The sequence below is a fragment of the Netta rufina genome (assembly GCF_964035555.1).
Source record: "Netta rufina genome assembly, chromosome: 4".
Lineage (NCBI taxonomy): Eukaryota > Metazoa > Chordata > Aves > Anseriformes > Anatidae > Netta > Netta rufina.
Genome location: NC_140127.1, coordinates 66830284 through 66844838, shown reverse-complemented (window position 1 = coordinate 66844838; position 14555 = coordinate 66830284). Strand labels below are relative to the sequence as shown.

The window sequence follows — 14555 nt, the reverse complement described above, 5'->3', positions numbered from 1 at the left end:
TAGACGTACATACATATAAATATTCATATAAAATAAGTGTATCGACATAATACACTTATATATAAACATACATATAAAAGTGTATATATTATAATATATATATATATACATAAAGGGAATATTTATATATAGAAAGAGAAAGGTTGAATGGCACTAACCGTGCTATGAAGAGCAAGGCGGACTCGGGAGATGAAGGCCGCCCGCCCTCCAATGCCGCCGGCCTCTTGGCCACTTGGGCACCCTGGGGGCAGACGCTCCCTGGGTTCTCCCCGATCCCAGTGCTCCGTATGGGGGTCCAGGACAGGGGGATCCTGCCTGCTCCGCCAGGAGCCCACGGCGGTGGCTGCAGGGCCACATCTCCTCCATCCATCCATCCATCCATCCATCCATCCCCGCCGCCGCAGACATGAAAGCTCAGCGGCCGCCGCACTCCAAAGGGGGGGGAGGGGGGCTAATTATTATTAATGATATTAATATAACCGCAGTGCCTGCAGAGCCGATTGGCTGCGTGGGCTGCCCTCCGAGCCCGCTGCATCCAATGGCAAGGCAAAGACGTGCGGTGGCCAAACCTCCCCCCGGCTGTTCCCCGTGCGCCAGGGCCGGCCCTGCCGCTCCCCCGCTCCGGGATTTGCTCCCTAATTGACCTAAATAAGCAGCTCGTGAGTAGCAGCCCCGGGGCGGCGCACGCACACGCGGGCACACACACACACACACACACCCGCACACCCAAACGCACCCGCACAGGCAGAGCCCGGCCCCGGCCCCGCCGAGCTCCGCGCCAGCCATCGCCCTGCGCGCCCCCGCGGAGATCCCATTTGCCTCCGCGCTCCTCCAATCGCAGGATCCCCCCCCTCGCCGTGCACGGCGTTTAACTCGCATGACATTTTTATTTCGTTATTATCGTTTTCGCGCAGAATCTGGCGCCTCCGATGGGTTGTCGGCTTGTTTTTTTTTTTTTTTTTTTTTTTTTTCTCCTTCCCCGTTCCCTTCCCCTCCTCCCCCTTCCCCCTCCCCTCCTAGCTCGCAGGAAATGATGGCAAACCGCGATCTGAAATGATTACTCCGGAAAAAAAACCTTTTATACCAGGAGAGCATCCACGGGGCTAAGCAGAGGCAGGAGGCGGCGGCGGGGCAGCGGGGAGCCGAGAAGCCAGCCTCCCGCGGAGCCGGGGACACCCCCCCCCCCGTCCCCGTCCCCGTCTCCTTCCCCGTCCCTCCCTCAGCTCCTCTCCGACGATGCCGGACGAAGCGACGGAAAACTCGGGCTCCACCTCCGCCCGCGTCTCGTCCTTCTTCATCGAGGACCTGCTGGGCACCGAGGGCGCTGCGGGCGGCGGGGCGAGGAGGGCGACTGCGGGCGGAGGTGGCCGCGGGGCTCCGCGCTCCCCGCTGCGCCTCGGAGCCTCGGGCTGCCCGCTCCGCGACGCCGCCGTCGGCTGGTACCGCCGGGCGCACGCCGCCTTCCTGGGCTGCGCCAGCCCCGACAGTAAGTCACTTTTCCCTGCTAACCCCTTCCCACCGGGCCCTGATGGGTTTGGGGTAGCCGCTTTCCAAGGCGGGCCGGTGCCGCCGCGGTCCCCGGTGAAATGGGAGAGGGGTGTGCCGCAGGGGAGCCCCTCGCAGCCTTCTCGCCCTGCATCTCTCCGGGTTCGGGCTTCTGGTGTAAATTTCCGGAAATGTTCGCAGTGTGGCAGGCACCTGGAGCCTTCTCCCCGCCTGCTTCTTGCCCCAAAATGTAAACAGTTGGGGTTGTTTGCTCGCTTGGATTTCTCTCTCTCTCTCTTTTTTTTTTTTTTTTTTCCCCTACACTTTTTTTCATTTTATTTTTTTTTCCTAAGAGGGATGTCTAGCTGTTTCAGACTCCCCTGAAAGCCGGGGCCACGGTCTCTAGCAGAGCAGCAAAGAATTTGGGACCCCCAAAGGGCAGCTGGGGGCCCCGCTGCCCTTTCCCGCAGCCCCGGCCCCGCTGCTCTCCACGGACAGTGCAGCTCTGCACAGCGCGGCCTGGCACCTCTGGAGAAAAAGCCCCGATTCCCCGGGCACAAATTAACATCTGAAAAAGTTTATGGGCTGCGATCAGTGGTTATTTTTATCCTGATAGAAAAAATATTGTCCCTCGGCGCAACTCTTTGATTCTGTACGAGCCTGTAGAGTTCACACGATTACTCAGTGAGCAGAAGAGGCGTGATTTATAACCCAAAGAGTTTCTTTTTACAGTGATGGGTTTATTTATATTTTTAATTTATCTCAAAAGTACGCCTAGAAGTAGAAAATAACTACCAAAACAACTGTTTTGTCTTCCTGGCTTGATTTGCTTTTATTTTTTTCCCTCTGTTCTATAAATACTAGGGTATTTTTTCCCCTTTAAAATGCAATTCGAAAACACAGTGTTGGAAACGACGGAGACATGCTGGAAGGCTATTTTCCGATATTGGAGTAGCTGACCCGAACGATTTGGTTTATCTAGTTGAGAATATTAAGAGTGAAAATATTTATTTCCCCCCTCCCTTTATATACACACACGTACTAATATGCTTGCCCCACTATCCACACACCCCAGTTTACTTACATACGTACTTGTAAATATGTGTGTGCATGTGTGTGAATAGATTTGTATATGTATACATGTGCGTATAAATATATACATGCACATGTGTTTATAAGTGTATGTCTCTATTATAAAAATATTTATATTCTTATGTACATATGTACATGTGTATATACGCTTACATATATATGCTGGTATTCATTCGTACAAAACATAAATCAAAGTACATGTATGTTACATATATATATTTGAATTTGCATAGGTATGTGTGTACACGTAGACATGTTATTATATCTTATCATACCTATACACACGTAGATATACATATACACATATACGTGCATGATCGTGTCCGTATATGCGTATATATGCACGAGATGTAACTTACGGGTTTGTGCAGGACTGTGTGCACACATCCTCACGGCTGCCGGGAGGGTACGGCAGGGCTATACAGCAGGCCATATAGCAACCCAGGGCCGGGCTCCCCGGCATCGCCCTTTCCGCGGCCTTTTCCCTTCCCCTCCTGGTGACCCGGGCAGGGGCAGGCGCAGCCTCTGGGCTCTCCCCATCCCCATCAGGGGCAATGTCCAGAGCGGGCCGCCCCCCCCAGCTCTGTCTGTGCCTCTCTCCGCAGCCAGCGACCGGGACTCGCCCGAGCTGCCCGAGGAGCCGGCGGAGCCGGCGGGTGGCGGCGGCGGGCGGGCGGCGGCGGTGCGGGGCCCCTCGGGAGGGCGACCGGGCCCCGGAGGCCGTGAGGAAGAGGAGGAGCGAGGCGAGGAGCCGGGCGAGCCTGAGCAGCGAGCGGCCGGCCGCAAGAAGAAGACGCGCACAGTGTTCAGCCGCAGCCAGGTCTTCCAGCTGGAGTCCACCTTCGACGTGAAGCGCTACTTGAGCAGCTCGGAGAGGGCCGGGCTGGCAGCCTCGCTGCACCTCACCGAGACCCAGGTGAAGATCTGGTTCCAGAACCGGCGCAACAAGTGGAAGAGGCAGCTGGCCGCCGACCTGGAGGCGGCCAACCTCTCCCACGCCGCCCAAAGGATAGTGCGGGTCCCCATTTTGTACCACGAGAACTCGCCGGCCAGCGCCTTGGGCTTCACCCTGCCCCACATGTCGCCCCCCTTGGTGGGCTTCTCCAGCGGCGTCAGCTACCCCCTGGGCACCTTCCCCGCCGCCTCCCTTCCCTTCCTACGGTCGCAGATGACAGGACTCGTTTGAGCGCCCACCTGTGCCAGGACCGCGGCCCCTTCGCCCCAGCCCCCGGCTTCCAGCTCCACCTCCCCCCCCCCCCCCCCCCCCGTATCATCCCCAGACTTTTTTCTTTCCACTTCCACGTTTCTCGATTTACCGCTTTGGGACATTTTTTTTTTTTTTTTTTTTTTTTTTTAACGTGCAATACACTCACCGCTGGGGTTAACTCGGAACGATGCGCGGCCGCCGGACACAACCGAGGGGACACCGGGGACCGCCGGCCATGAACCGGGAGCCACTCGGCGGGGCCCCCCCGCGCCAAGCATCCAAAGAAAACTCGGACTCAGCCCCGGGGGGACACAGACCGGCGTTTTTCGGGGGGGCAGCAGCCCCCTAATTCTCCCTCCCCCCCCCCCCCCCCCCCCCCCCCGAGCGTCAGACGAATGTACGGAACTGCCAGGGCCGGGGGCTCTTCCCGGCCGCGCGGTCCCCGCCCCAAAAGACGGCGAAGCCTCGGGGCCCCCACCGCGGCCACGGGACCCTCAGCAGCTTCTCCAGGGCCCTTTATTTTAGCCACTTAATTCCTACAGACACCCAACCCCCCTCCCCCCCCCCCCAATTGTTACTCTAATTTTCATACGATCAATACCCAAGCATGTGTTGGTGCCTCCCCTGGTCCTTCTCGGTGCAGGCTTTTTGATTTCCAACAACTTGAAGGCAAATTACTCGAGTGAATTCGCCCCACTGAAGTCAGAGCTGTGAGGATTTGGTTTCTTTATTTCCATTTTATTTCCCCGATAAACTATCCGCTAAAGATACGCGGTGGAAAAAAAATATTAATAATAATAAGTGAACATTACTGTGTTTTATTAGCTGGATTTGCCTCTTATTTGGGTCTCCTGAGGAGGCCGAGGAAAATGCACCTCAGCTTTTTCCGTCTCTTACGGGGTCGGTTTGTAATCGATTAACAGTTCGCACTGGCAGTTTAAAACAGAGAAAAATAATCAGATGGCGACAGACTGGGGAGTTGTACGGCTAGTTATGCAAGCTAAACTGTAATGTGGTATTATATGAAGTATTATGCATGCCAAGCTATTTTTCCTTTAATAACTGTTTTTGTTTCTCACTCTCTACTCACTGCTAAAATTAACATCGGGTTATTGTTTCCAAAGGTTTGATTTTTTTTTCTTAATATTAAGGGGAAAATGACTTTATAAAACTCAGCCTTGAGCTCAGCCAAGGTCAAGCTTTGATCCTACGTTTTAGGGCATAATCAGGTGTAATTTAACTGACCAGCTCGCAACACTCGGTGTCCCCGTGGCAAAAAACGGGTCCATGGGTCTGTTGGGGTACGTGCATGCAGACTGGTCCCGGTGAAGGAAGAAAGATCTAATTCTTACTGTTTCCTACACTTTACATTATGTTTGGAGCGATCTCACGCTTTCGTGTTGTGAAATCGATCGGCGAGATGCGGCGGAGCTTCAACTTTGATACGAAACCCAAGAAGAAGGCTCAGGGGTGGATTACGACCTCTCCACTGCTTTTTTTTTTTTTTTTTTTCCCCTCTCTTTGGCCTGAAACACGGCTCTGGGCATCATGCACAATTGAAGTCAGGACGCTGAAAACTTCAAAACCACTCGAGAAGTAAAATAATAATAATAGATGCGTATTGTGGGTTCCTGAGAAAAGCGTTAACTTGCCGGTATGCTCGTTTCGACTCGAGCCTCGGGTTTGGGAGCTTTTTTTTTTTTTTTTTTTTTCACTGCTCTGAAATTTCTCTTCTCGCTCCGGGAGGGCTTTTCCAGCTGTTTGCTTGGCGTAGCCGGGAAACTCCCGCTTTTGGGGCGAAAACTTCTAAAAGCTGTTGATCTGATACGGGAAAGGGGAAGGGGGATGGGGAACGGCGGGGTGGGGGTCCCGAAGCCCCCGGCGGGACTCGGGGGGATTTAAGCCTTTTAATGCGCAGAGGGGGCGGCTTTGGGCGACGTCGCTTCCTCTGGGCTCACCGCTTGGCTTGGTACCGTTCAGAGCCTGACTATGCCTGGAGGAAAACAGCCAGAGCCTTTCCCCGTCCTATCCAGCTCCCCAGCTCTCCCAACGTTACCTACTGGAGCAAAATCCTGACTCCCTACGGTCATATCAGAGTAGATTGTAATCCAACGGGAAACTGAACATGCCTGCCACTCTCCACATGCCTTTTCTTTGGAGTAACATATGAGATTATTATACTTCTGATTCTACTAAATATTATTTTCTTGAAGTTAAGGAACTGGCAGGGCTAAATGATCAATCGGATTTTTAAAATGTGTTTTGACATTAGTTTGTTTGTTTTTTAAAGACGTGCTAATTATATCAATAAACAGATTTTTTTTTCATACACTGTATTTGTAACTTATGACCATAGTAAAATATTAAAAGGTGCAAGATGTGAGTTCTTCTAAGAAAAAAAAATGCTTACTTATGCCTTATTCTGTACCTGCAGGAAGTGCTTTATTAAAAGTATGTACTGAAAGTAGGAACATAAACACCTCAGGTTTCTTTATCTAGTCGATTTTTAACGACTCTTTTCATTGTACCTGATGGCAAGAAAATTGCAGGATCTACAGAAACAGCTAGCAGAAGACGTGGTCACTGATGAATATATATTGGCAATTTCAAAGCAGGCAAAAAAAGCCTAACCTCAAATTACGAGAACAGATTCCTCGCAGTTTTATTCCCTCTGTATATCTCTATTAAACAAATCAAAGAGGTAAGAGTCACTCTGTGCTTCTTCTGCAAACAGAACGCTATAAGAAATATGTTGGCAGACTATAAAGCCCAAAGTAGTTTCACAATGGCTGTTTGCGACATATAGAGACATACGTTGCTGTTTTATAGATCAAAGCAACCTCAGAATAGCTTTAAAATAAATCCAGTTATACTACAGCTGTAATATTATTATGCAGCATAAATCCTTGTCTGTTGACATTTATTTAATGAATGTTGCTACAACAGCTTAGCTAGATGGCACTCCAGAGGCGAGGCTAAGGAAAACCTTGCCAGACTACTCAGAAAGATAACTTGTGCTTATTGGAAGCTAATAAAAATAATTAGTGAAGAGGTGATCTTTTAACTTTTTTTTTTTTTTAAGCAAACAAAAAAAAATCAAAATACTGTACGAACTGCCCCCCCTGAAATAAACTAGTTTAGCTGCTCTAAGATGTTATTATTAATTACACTTTAAATGAAAGCGATCAATATGCTGCAAAGCACCTTGTTACAAGGCTGCTTTGCAAATGGTACAGTGCTCACCGGCTTAAGATGGCCTATAACTTTTCTCCTTGGCAGGGGTCTAAAATATTCATGCAAATCAATACTTAATAAATCTCATAGGTGCGCCCTGGCTCCACTGTTGAACAATATATTTGAATCGATTTTTTTTCCCCCCCTTTCTTTTATACTGCATTATCTTGGAAGAGACTGTCTCTACCCCCTGCGAACACGTCAGCCTGGCGGGGTGCGCACGCCGCGTCGCGCCATCGATCGGGGCCTCGCTGCAGACTGCAACGCCCTGGCAGGATTAGTGCTCTCTGCCTTGAATTAGATCCAGGCAATTTTCTTGTATTTCTCATCCCATTCCCAATGAATGCTACTTTACGACGGACTTCTTAATGCTTCATTTAACTATTCTGAGGTTCTCAACTCTTCTTAGTGATCCTATGTTTTAATTTCTGTGTACGGAGATGCATGAACATCTGTGCATGTATTATGAAAATCTGGACTTGTGATGAGAATGTCAAACTTTTTTTTTTTTTTTTTTTTTTTAATACTGTTCTTTGCTTTGCTTTGCTCTTCTTTGCTTTTTCTTTTCTTCTACTCCTAGTTCTTCTACTACCAGTTCTGCTTTCTTGGTTCTTCTCCTTTCTTCTCTGTTCTTCTACTTTCTTCTCTATTCTACTTTCTTCTCTATTTTACCTTCCTCTCTATTGTCTTCTTTCTTCTTATCTGCCTATCTCTCTACTTATCTATCTATCATCTGTCTATCTCTTTCCTCTTCTTTTTCTCCATCTTCTTCCTCTTCTCTCTCCCTTCTGTCTTTGGCAACCCTAGTCTGTTGAACACCTGGGACTTACCTACGTTATTCAGAAATCCCCTCTGGAATTTTACTGCACACCTCTCGTATCAAGTGCAGAGGTTGCAGGAAGACGATTTAACCGAGGACTTTAAACTGACCTAACAAAAGATTTCCAAAAAGGATGCGTCAGGGCCCCATCCTGCCCGTGTCCTGCACCTCGGGAGTGAAAGAATCGGCCTGGTTACTGAAGCTGCCCCCCGCTGAAAGCCTGTTTATGCGTGACAGTTGTAGCTGCCTTCCTACGGGAAACCCTTTTCTCCCCCGTCCCTCCCAGCTCCTGTACCTGGCATAGGCGGGCGATGGCCCTGTACTTGGGGGCGGAGGTGGGGGGGTTGTACCCTCGAATTTCAGCCGCGGGGTGGAGGAGAAGGACATCACGATAGTAATCGGCAATTAATACCCAGCGAGTGCTGAACTGCAAGGTCGGGTTTATTTGAGGGACCTGCAGCACTATCCCAAAGCCACCGTTTATTCCGTTTATTTATTTATTTATTTTTATTCCGTTTTACTTTTTTTTTTTTTTAATGAAATTTTTATTTTCAGGCAGCTCTTTTGGTTTGGATCTTCTACGCCCTGCCGGGAGAGGAGTGGGGACTCCTTAAGGACTGCTTCGAAGTCCTGGTGCGGCCGTACTTATTTGCAAGGGGATGTGAAATCCAGATAGGGCCTATTTTGTCCTCCAGCACACCGGGGGATGAAACAATCCCGATCCCGTAAACCAAGCAAAACCGGACCCTTTCGCTTTTCTGTAGAATCTAATCAGATTTCGTGTCAGTGACTTTTAGTTTCAGATTTTTTTTTTCCTTCTCTGAGCTGAAATGGAAATAAAGATATGCATACTGTCTGGTTTCTCGTAAAAAGCTTTCCCAGGTAAAAGGTTTCCATTCAGCTTGACGTGAGTTGCTAGTACAGGAATATATTATTCAAAGATAAAGACCTGCTCTCCTGCCCTGTCGCTGCCCGTTAGCGGACTCCCTGGCACGAAATGTCGCAGACGACAGGATCGCTCCGAGATACAGCGCAGATGAAGAGCAGGATTTAAAAGTATCGCTAGCAGAAAATCTCTGTAGAAAAATCTCTAAAAATATATATATTGTAGGAAAATCTTTTTGTTTGTTTGTTTGTTTGTTTGTTTTTGTCGGAGTGGCTGTGCGCCTTGTCCGTCGGCCTTTTGTGGCTGAGGCAGGGAATTGCGTGGTGTGGAGCGGAGACTTGGCCAAAATCTCCCCTCCAAACACCTCCAGCCTTTGCCCTAGGCTTTCGCCACGACCAAAGAGCCAATGACTTGGAAAAAAGTCTGTGACTTTTGGCAACGTCTCTCGCCCAGCCGTCCCGTGGGACACTTTTTTTCCCCTTCGGGTGCCCCGAGCAGGTCCGCGGCGGCTCCTCCGACCTTCCCGAGGCAGCAGCCTCTGTGTCCCCCCAGCCTCTGCCGGAGACCACTTGGCGGTCTGCAGGATTGCAACCTGTCGGCGTGCGGAACCCGCACTTTACTCTCCTCTGAAGATGAGGGAGACTCTAAGAGAGGGCGTGAGGTACGGATCTGACTTGTAGGACCCGCTGCGGGGGGGCAGCGGTCGCCCCCATCCTCTTGTTACCAATGAGTTGCCAAAAAGCCTGGGGAGCTGCGGGGCTGCGCTGCATTCCCTCCCTGCGCACAGCTTGCCAGGGAAAAAGCGTTTCTGTAGGGCGGCCAAATGGGGCTGGGAAAGGAGTCAGACCTCTCCCGGCGGGGTGCTACTGGGACTGGGTCTGTATCTGCCAGGGCTGGCCTTGAGCTGCTCGTAGGGGGCGCAGGGGGCCGCAGTGTAATAAAACGAGTAGGCAAAGCTTAAGGAGCTTATGTCTCTTTCTTCAATTTCCTTCTAATTTTCTGCCTTCTTCAAATTGTCCTTTTTATTCCAAGAAAATGTCTTTTAGGAAAACACATTGAGAAGTCGATGCATTTGTTCTTTTGTGTGGATTTTTTTTTTTTTTTTTTTTTTTCGCGACTAAGAGGGAAATAGTTTGCAGCAAAGACAGATGTGAGCACCTGGGACGTGGCTACCTCGACCCTTTCCAGGCAGAGGGAAAGGAGGCCGGGACAGCAGCACAGGGACTCGGACCGACCCGATCTGGCATCCAAGTGCTCCACTCTCTGAGTTGTGCCAGCTGACACGGAATAATGTAATTTATCTTCTCAGCTTCTTCCCACTTCGCACCACTCCTCCCTTCCCTCTCCCTGTCGCTCTCCCTTAACAGGACGTTTCGCCCCACCAGAACCGCAAGCTTGTACAGGAGATTGCAAGACAAATACAATGACTTTGGGAGTTTGGCCAATGACCGTGTTAATGGAAGACGGGACGTTTTATTTTTTTTCGCCTGGTGGAAAAAAATACAGCTCTCCAGCAGACGGCTGCATTAAAATCTGAGTGCATTTATAAAGCGAAACAAAATTTCATGAAAAAGAGCTGAAACCCGCTCTCCCAAGAACCAGTGCTTTAAAGATTAACACAGTCCAAAGCCTTAAAAGATGTCCTGATTTTAGCTCACGGAATCTTCTGCATCACAATATTTAAGAGCCTGTCAGCACTTCTATTGTCAACTCTTTTTCAAGGGCTTCTCGCTTGCCCTCAGCACTTTTCGTGGTGGAAACATCGAGACTCGGACTAAAAGGCCTCCTAAAAGCCGGTTACAAACATTCGCCGGGCTTTACAAAGGGGCTCAGGGGAGGAAAGGGTTCCCTGTGCTCAGCAGCTAGCTGCTAGCTGATGGCGGCCCTTGGGTTGTGTAAACCAGTTTTAAGACATTGCGATGTTGGTAGGTGGTGGAGAGCAAAAGTTCTCCAGACACCACACAAACGTACAAATCCTTCCCCGAGTCCCGAGGAGCATCGGGAGTGCTTGCTCCAATAGCACATTTTCTCCAGCCTCCAAAAGGTTTAGCTTTCGAAATTTTTAGCTTTTTCGAAATTTTTAGCTTTCGAAAACTACAGAAGAGCTGTGCAGATCTGCGGGGCGGATTTCGGGATGACCTTCACACGGGGCTCCTCGGAAGGAAAGGGTCTCCCTTTCGCCTCTAGGACCCCGAGAAGCTGCAGTGATTTCCCCCTGCGCATCCATTGCTCCCTTCCCTGTCCATTACTCCTTTCTACTCTTCCTCCCTCTTCTGCTTCTTAAATCTCCGTTTCATTTTTTTTTCTCGACTTTATCTCTTTCCCCTCTCCCCTCAGTAAAGGCTCTCACTTGCTGCCTCCTCCCTCGTGATGACCCCCTTCTATCACTCACCCCCTATCATTCTTTTGACCTCTGTGCAATATTTCCTCTCCACCTCTCTGCCCTCCTTCATTTTCCAGATCCTCTTCTTTCCCCATCCCGCCTTCCCAGAGACCCATTTCCTCTCTCTTATTTCCATCCCTCTCTCCCCATCCCTTTCTTTATTCTCCACCCCAGAGCCCTCCGCCCTACCATCCCACCTCCCCATCGCCCTTTCCCGTGGGCCTGACTCTGCCCCGTCCCTCCAGCAGCGAAAGTCCGGAGCTGGGGGACAGCCAACCCTGCACTGCGCAGGGACACCCCCTCGGGCACACCTCATCCACAGTAAAGAAAGAGGCACTTTGGCGTGCTTTCCCCCATCCCCACCCCCCCAAAAAAAAATATAAAAAAATAAAAATCCTCTTCGCTTCCTTCCAGCTCCTGCTCCTTTCTCTTTTCTTCTCTCTCTCTCCTTCTACCTCTTGCCTTCCTCTCTCCCTCCCCTGCACCACTCCCTCCTCAGTCCTTTGGCTCCCTCTAGCTCCATCCCCTCCCTCCGCCGCCCCGACCCCTCCTTCTCCTCCCCCTCGTCCCCATCCCTCCCTCCACCCCGGCTCCCTCCCTCCGCAGCCAGTCCTGAGGCTCGGCTCGGCTCGGCTCAGCGCGGCTCGGCTCGGCTCGCCATGGTGCAGCTCGGGGGCGGCCGCGGAGCCCTACCACCGGCCCCAGCCGCTCCGCCGGCTTTCAGCATCGACAGCATCCTGCAGCCCGGCCCCCGCCGCCCTGCCCGGGAACAGGGCAGAGCCCTCTGCGCGCTGCCGGAGGAGGAGGAGGATGATGAGGAGGAAGAAGAAGAAGAGGGGCCTGCGGAACGAGACCCGAATAAAGGCTCCAGCGACTCGGGTACACAGCCGGCCGCCCGTGTCGCACCTCGGGTGTCAGCCCGACCCTCAGCCCAGCCCGTCGGGGGATGTCCAGGGGGTCCCAGCGCCGCCGGGCCGGGACCGCGCCCCGGAGGCTCGGGTGGGGCGCGGGCACGGACACGCATACACAAACACAGACACACACAGAGCTTTTAGATGCTGCAGCAGGAGAAGGAGCTCGCCCTCTCTCCCCAGTGCTCAGACCCTAGGGGCAGCCAGGCTGTGCATGCATGCGGGGCGGGGGCTAGGGGGGGTGGCGGCGCGGAGGGCTGGGGGGGGGGCTGATGCTGTGCTTTGCCGTTGCAGGCAGCGTGATGCTGTGCTTTGCCGTTGCAGGCAACGAACCTCGCCGGCTGCGGGCAGAGGGGCCGGGCCTTGGGCTCCGCCCGGGGACCGACGGCATCGTCGTGGTGTCGCCGCTCCCCGTGGAGGGACCGCGCGGCCCCCGGCAGCCGTCGCCGAGGGATGCCGGGGGTTGCGGCGGAGAGAGCGGCAGGTCGCCGGCGGTGGGAGGCAAGAAAAAGACGAGGACCATCTTCTCCAAGAGCCAGGTCTTCCAGCTGGAGTCCACCTTCGACGTGAAGCGCTACCTGAGCAGCGCCGAGCGGGCCGGGCTGGCGGCCGCGCTGCACCTCACCGAGACCCAGGTGAAGATCTGGTTCCAGAACCGGCGCAACAAGCTCAAGAGACAGATGTCGGCCGAGCCCGAGGCTCCGGGGCCGGGGCAAGCAGATCATCCCGGGGAACCGCCACCCCTGGCTGCCTCCGCGGCTGTGTCCCTGCCGACCCTTTACAAGGACAGCACCCTGCTCAGCCGCTGCCTGCTGCCTCTCCCCTTCCCTCTGTTCTACCCGGGCAGCGCCATCCCTTACCTCTGCCTCCCCAGCCCGGGCAAACACTTCAGCTTGCTGGATGGGGACGTATAGCCTCGCCGCCCGGCTCCCCCCCTTCCCGTTGCCGGGGGCGGCACCGATAGTATTTACGCCCCAGGCGTGTCTGTGGGGTGTCCGCCTTCTCCCCGATCCGTGGCAGCTGCCCCCCCTGCCCACGGAGGGGCTGTCCGGGCTCCCCCCCGCATGTCTGTGGGCAGCCCACACGTTGTTGGAGCTCTTGCAGCGCTCTTTCTCTGGGCAGGACGGAGGAGAGAACGGAGGTGCCAAAGAAACCGGGCTGTGTTCTGCCTTCCTCCCTCCGAAATTATCCCGTGCCCGATATTTCAGGGGAGCCGATGCTCTGCCTCGGCCCACGGGGACGGTGTCACCACTCCTGGCCCTGAGACCTGGCAGTCCCGGTCAATACAGCCTGCTCAGCGCCGAGGCTGCCATTCGCTCCCCTCTCAGACTTTAATATCCCTCCAATTAAGTTTTCCCAATTTTTGACATTATCAATATATACACACCTTTCTAAATCTGGTTCACAAACTGTGGCTTCTCAGATTTCACCCCCCCTCCCCCAACAAAACAAGCCCTCTTTTTTTTTTTTTTTTAAACAAAAAAAAACTTTTTTTTTTTTTTTTGTTAACTCGTTCTCAATCTGTGGCCTGTCTGATGTTTCTGCAGGACAAAACAAGCTCCCTCTCATACTCCTTGTGCTAATCCTGCTCCCCGAAAGCCCCTGGGATAATTTTATCTGGTCTCCTAGAGTAACAAAATGCTTTTTATCCCAATAGATTTCCAAACGCATTTGTCTTCTTTTGGTTTCCAAGTTCACACGCTTTATATTCCGAGTTGGGAAATAAAACTTTTCTATCAGAAAGCTGAAATGCATGCCTTTTCAATACAGTCGCTACTAGGCAGTGTCAAAGGACAGACGTTTCCTAGACGTTTTCATTTTAAAAATAAACATTAAAATGCAATTGTCGTATTACGAAATTCACCAGTGCGTGCGAAAACGGGCGAATTATCGCGTTTCCAAGTGAGGAAAAAAAAAAAAAAAAAAGAAAATGAATAAAAAAGAAAAAGATAGGTATTTAATCTGGATAAGCACAGATTTTTCTCCCTTTCCCCACTCTCCTTCCGTGTTTATTTCCGCGGACAAGCAGCCCAGGTGAGCAATGAGCCCCCGTGCAGACGCCTGGGCCAGTCCGGCGCAGCGGTGCCGGCGCAAGCGGGAGTCTAGAGGCTGCTGCTCAAAGCAGTTTTTGGGATTTCCTTCCCATCCGGGAAAATGCTGCTGAAGAGGCTGTCACCGGGTGCCATGCAGCTGGGGAACCGGTGCCAAGGCTCCATCGAGCCTGCCGAACTCCGGAGTGCAGCGCTGTGCTACTCCGGGTGGTTGTCTCCCGGTCGCGATTTGCAAGCTTTGGTTGACTTTCCCTCTCTCTTTTTAATCAGTCTCGAATTCGTGTCAAAGAGCAGGGTACCCTTGATCTGGAAAGAAAAAAAAAAAAAGAAAAAAAAAAGAAAAAAAAAAAGAGAAAAAAAAAAAGAAAAGAAAAAAAAGAGAGAGAAATTATCGAGGCTGTTGATGATAGCGATGAAGCAGACACGTGAGGTGCTGAAGACACAAGAGGAACTACCAGCTGCGCTTTGCAGCTCGGGTTTCCCCAA

The 14555-nt window shown here is 51.8% G+C and overlaps 2 protein-coding genes across 2 annotated transcripts; both read left to right on the top strand.

Annotated features, from left to right (window-relative positions):
* Positions 1-1236: 1236 nt before the first annotated feature.
* HMX1 (H6 family homeobox 1) lies at positions 1237-3763 on the top strand (the record flags this gene model as incomplete). The annotated part of the gene is made up of 2 exons (XM_084286396.1): positions 1237-1486; positions 3183-3763. The coding sequence occupies 2 exons, from the start codon at positions 1237-1239 to the stop codon at positions 3761-3763; spliced, it is 831 nt and encodes a 276-aa protein (XP_084142522.1).
* An 8003-nt stretch (positions 3764-11766) lies between these two features.
* LOC311209340 (homeobox protein HMX2-like) lies at positions 11767-12932 on the top strand (the record flags this gene model as incomplete). The annotated part of the gene is made up of 2 exons (XM_084286616.1): positions 11767-12004; positions 12343-12932. The coding sequence occupies 2 exons, from the start codon at positions 11767-11769 to the stop codon at positions 12930-12932; spliced, it is 828 nt and encodes a 275-aa protein (XP_084142742.1).
* Between the last annotated feature and the right edge of the window lie 1623 nt (positions 12933-14555).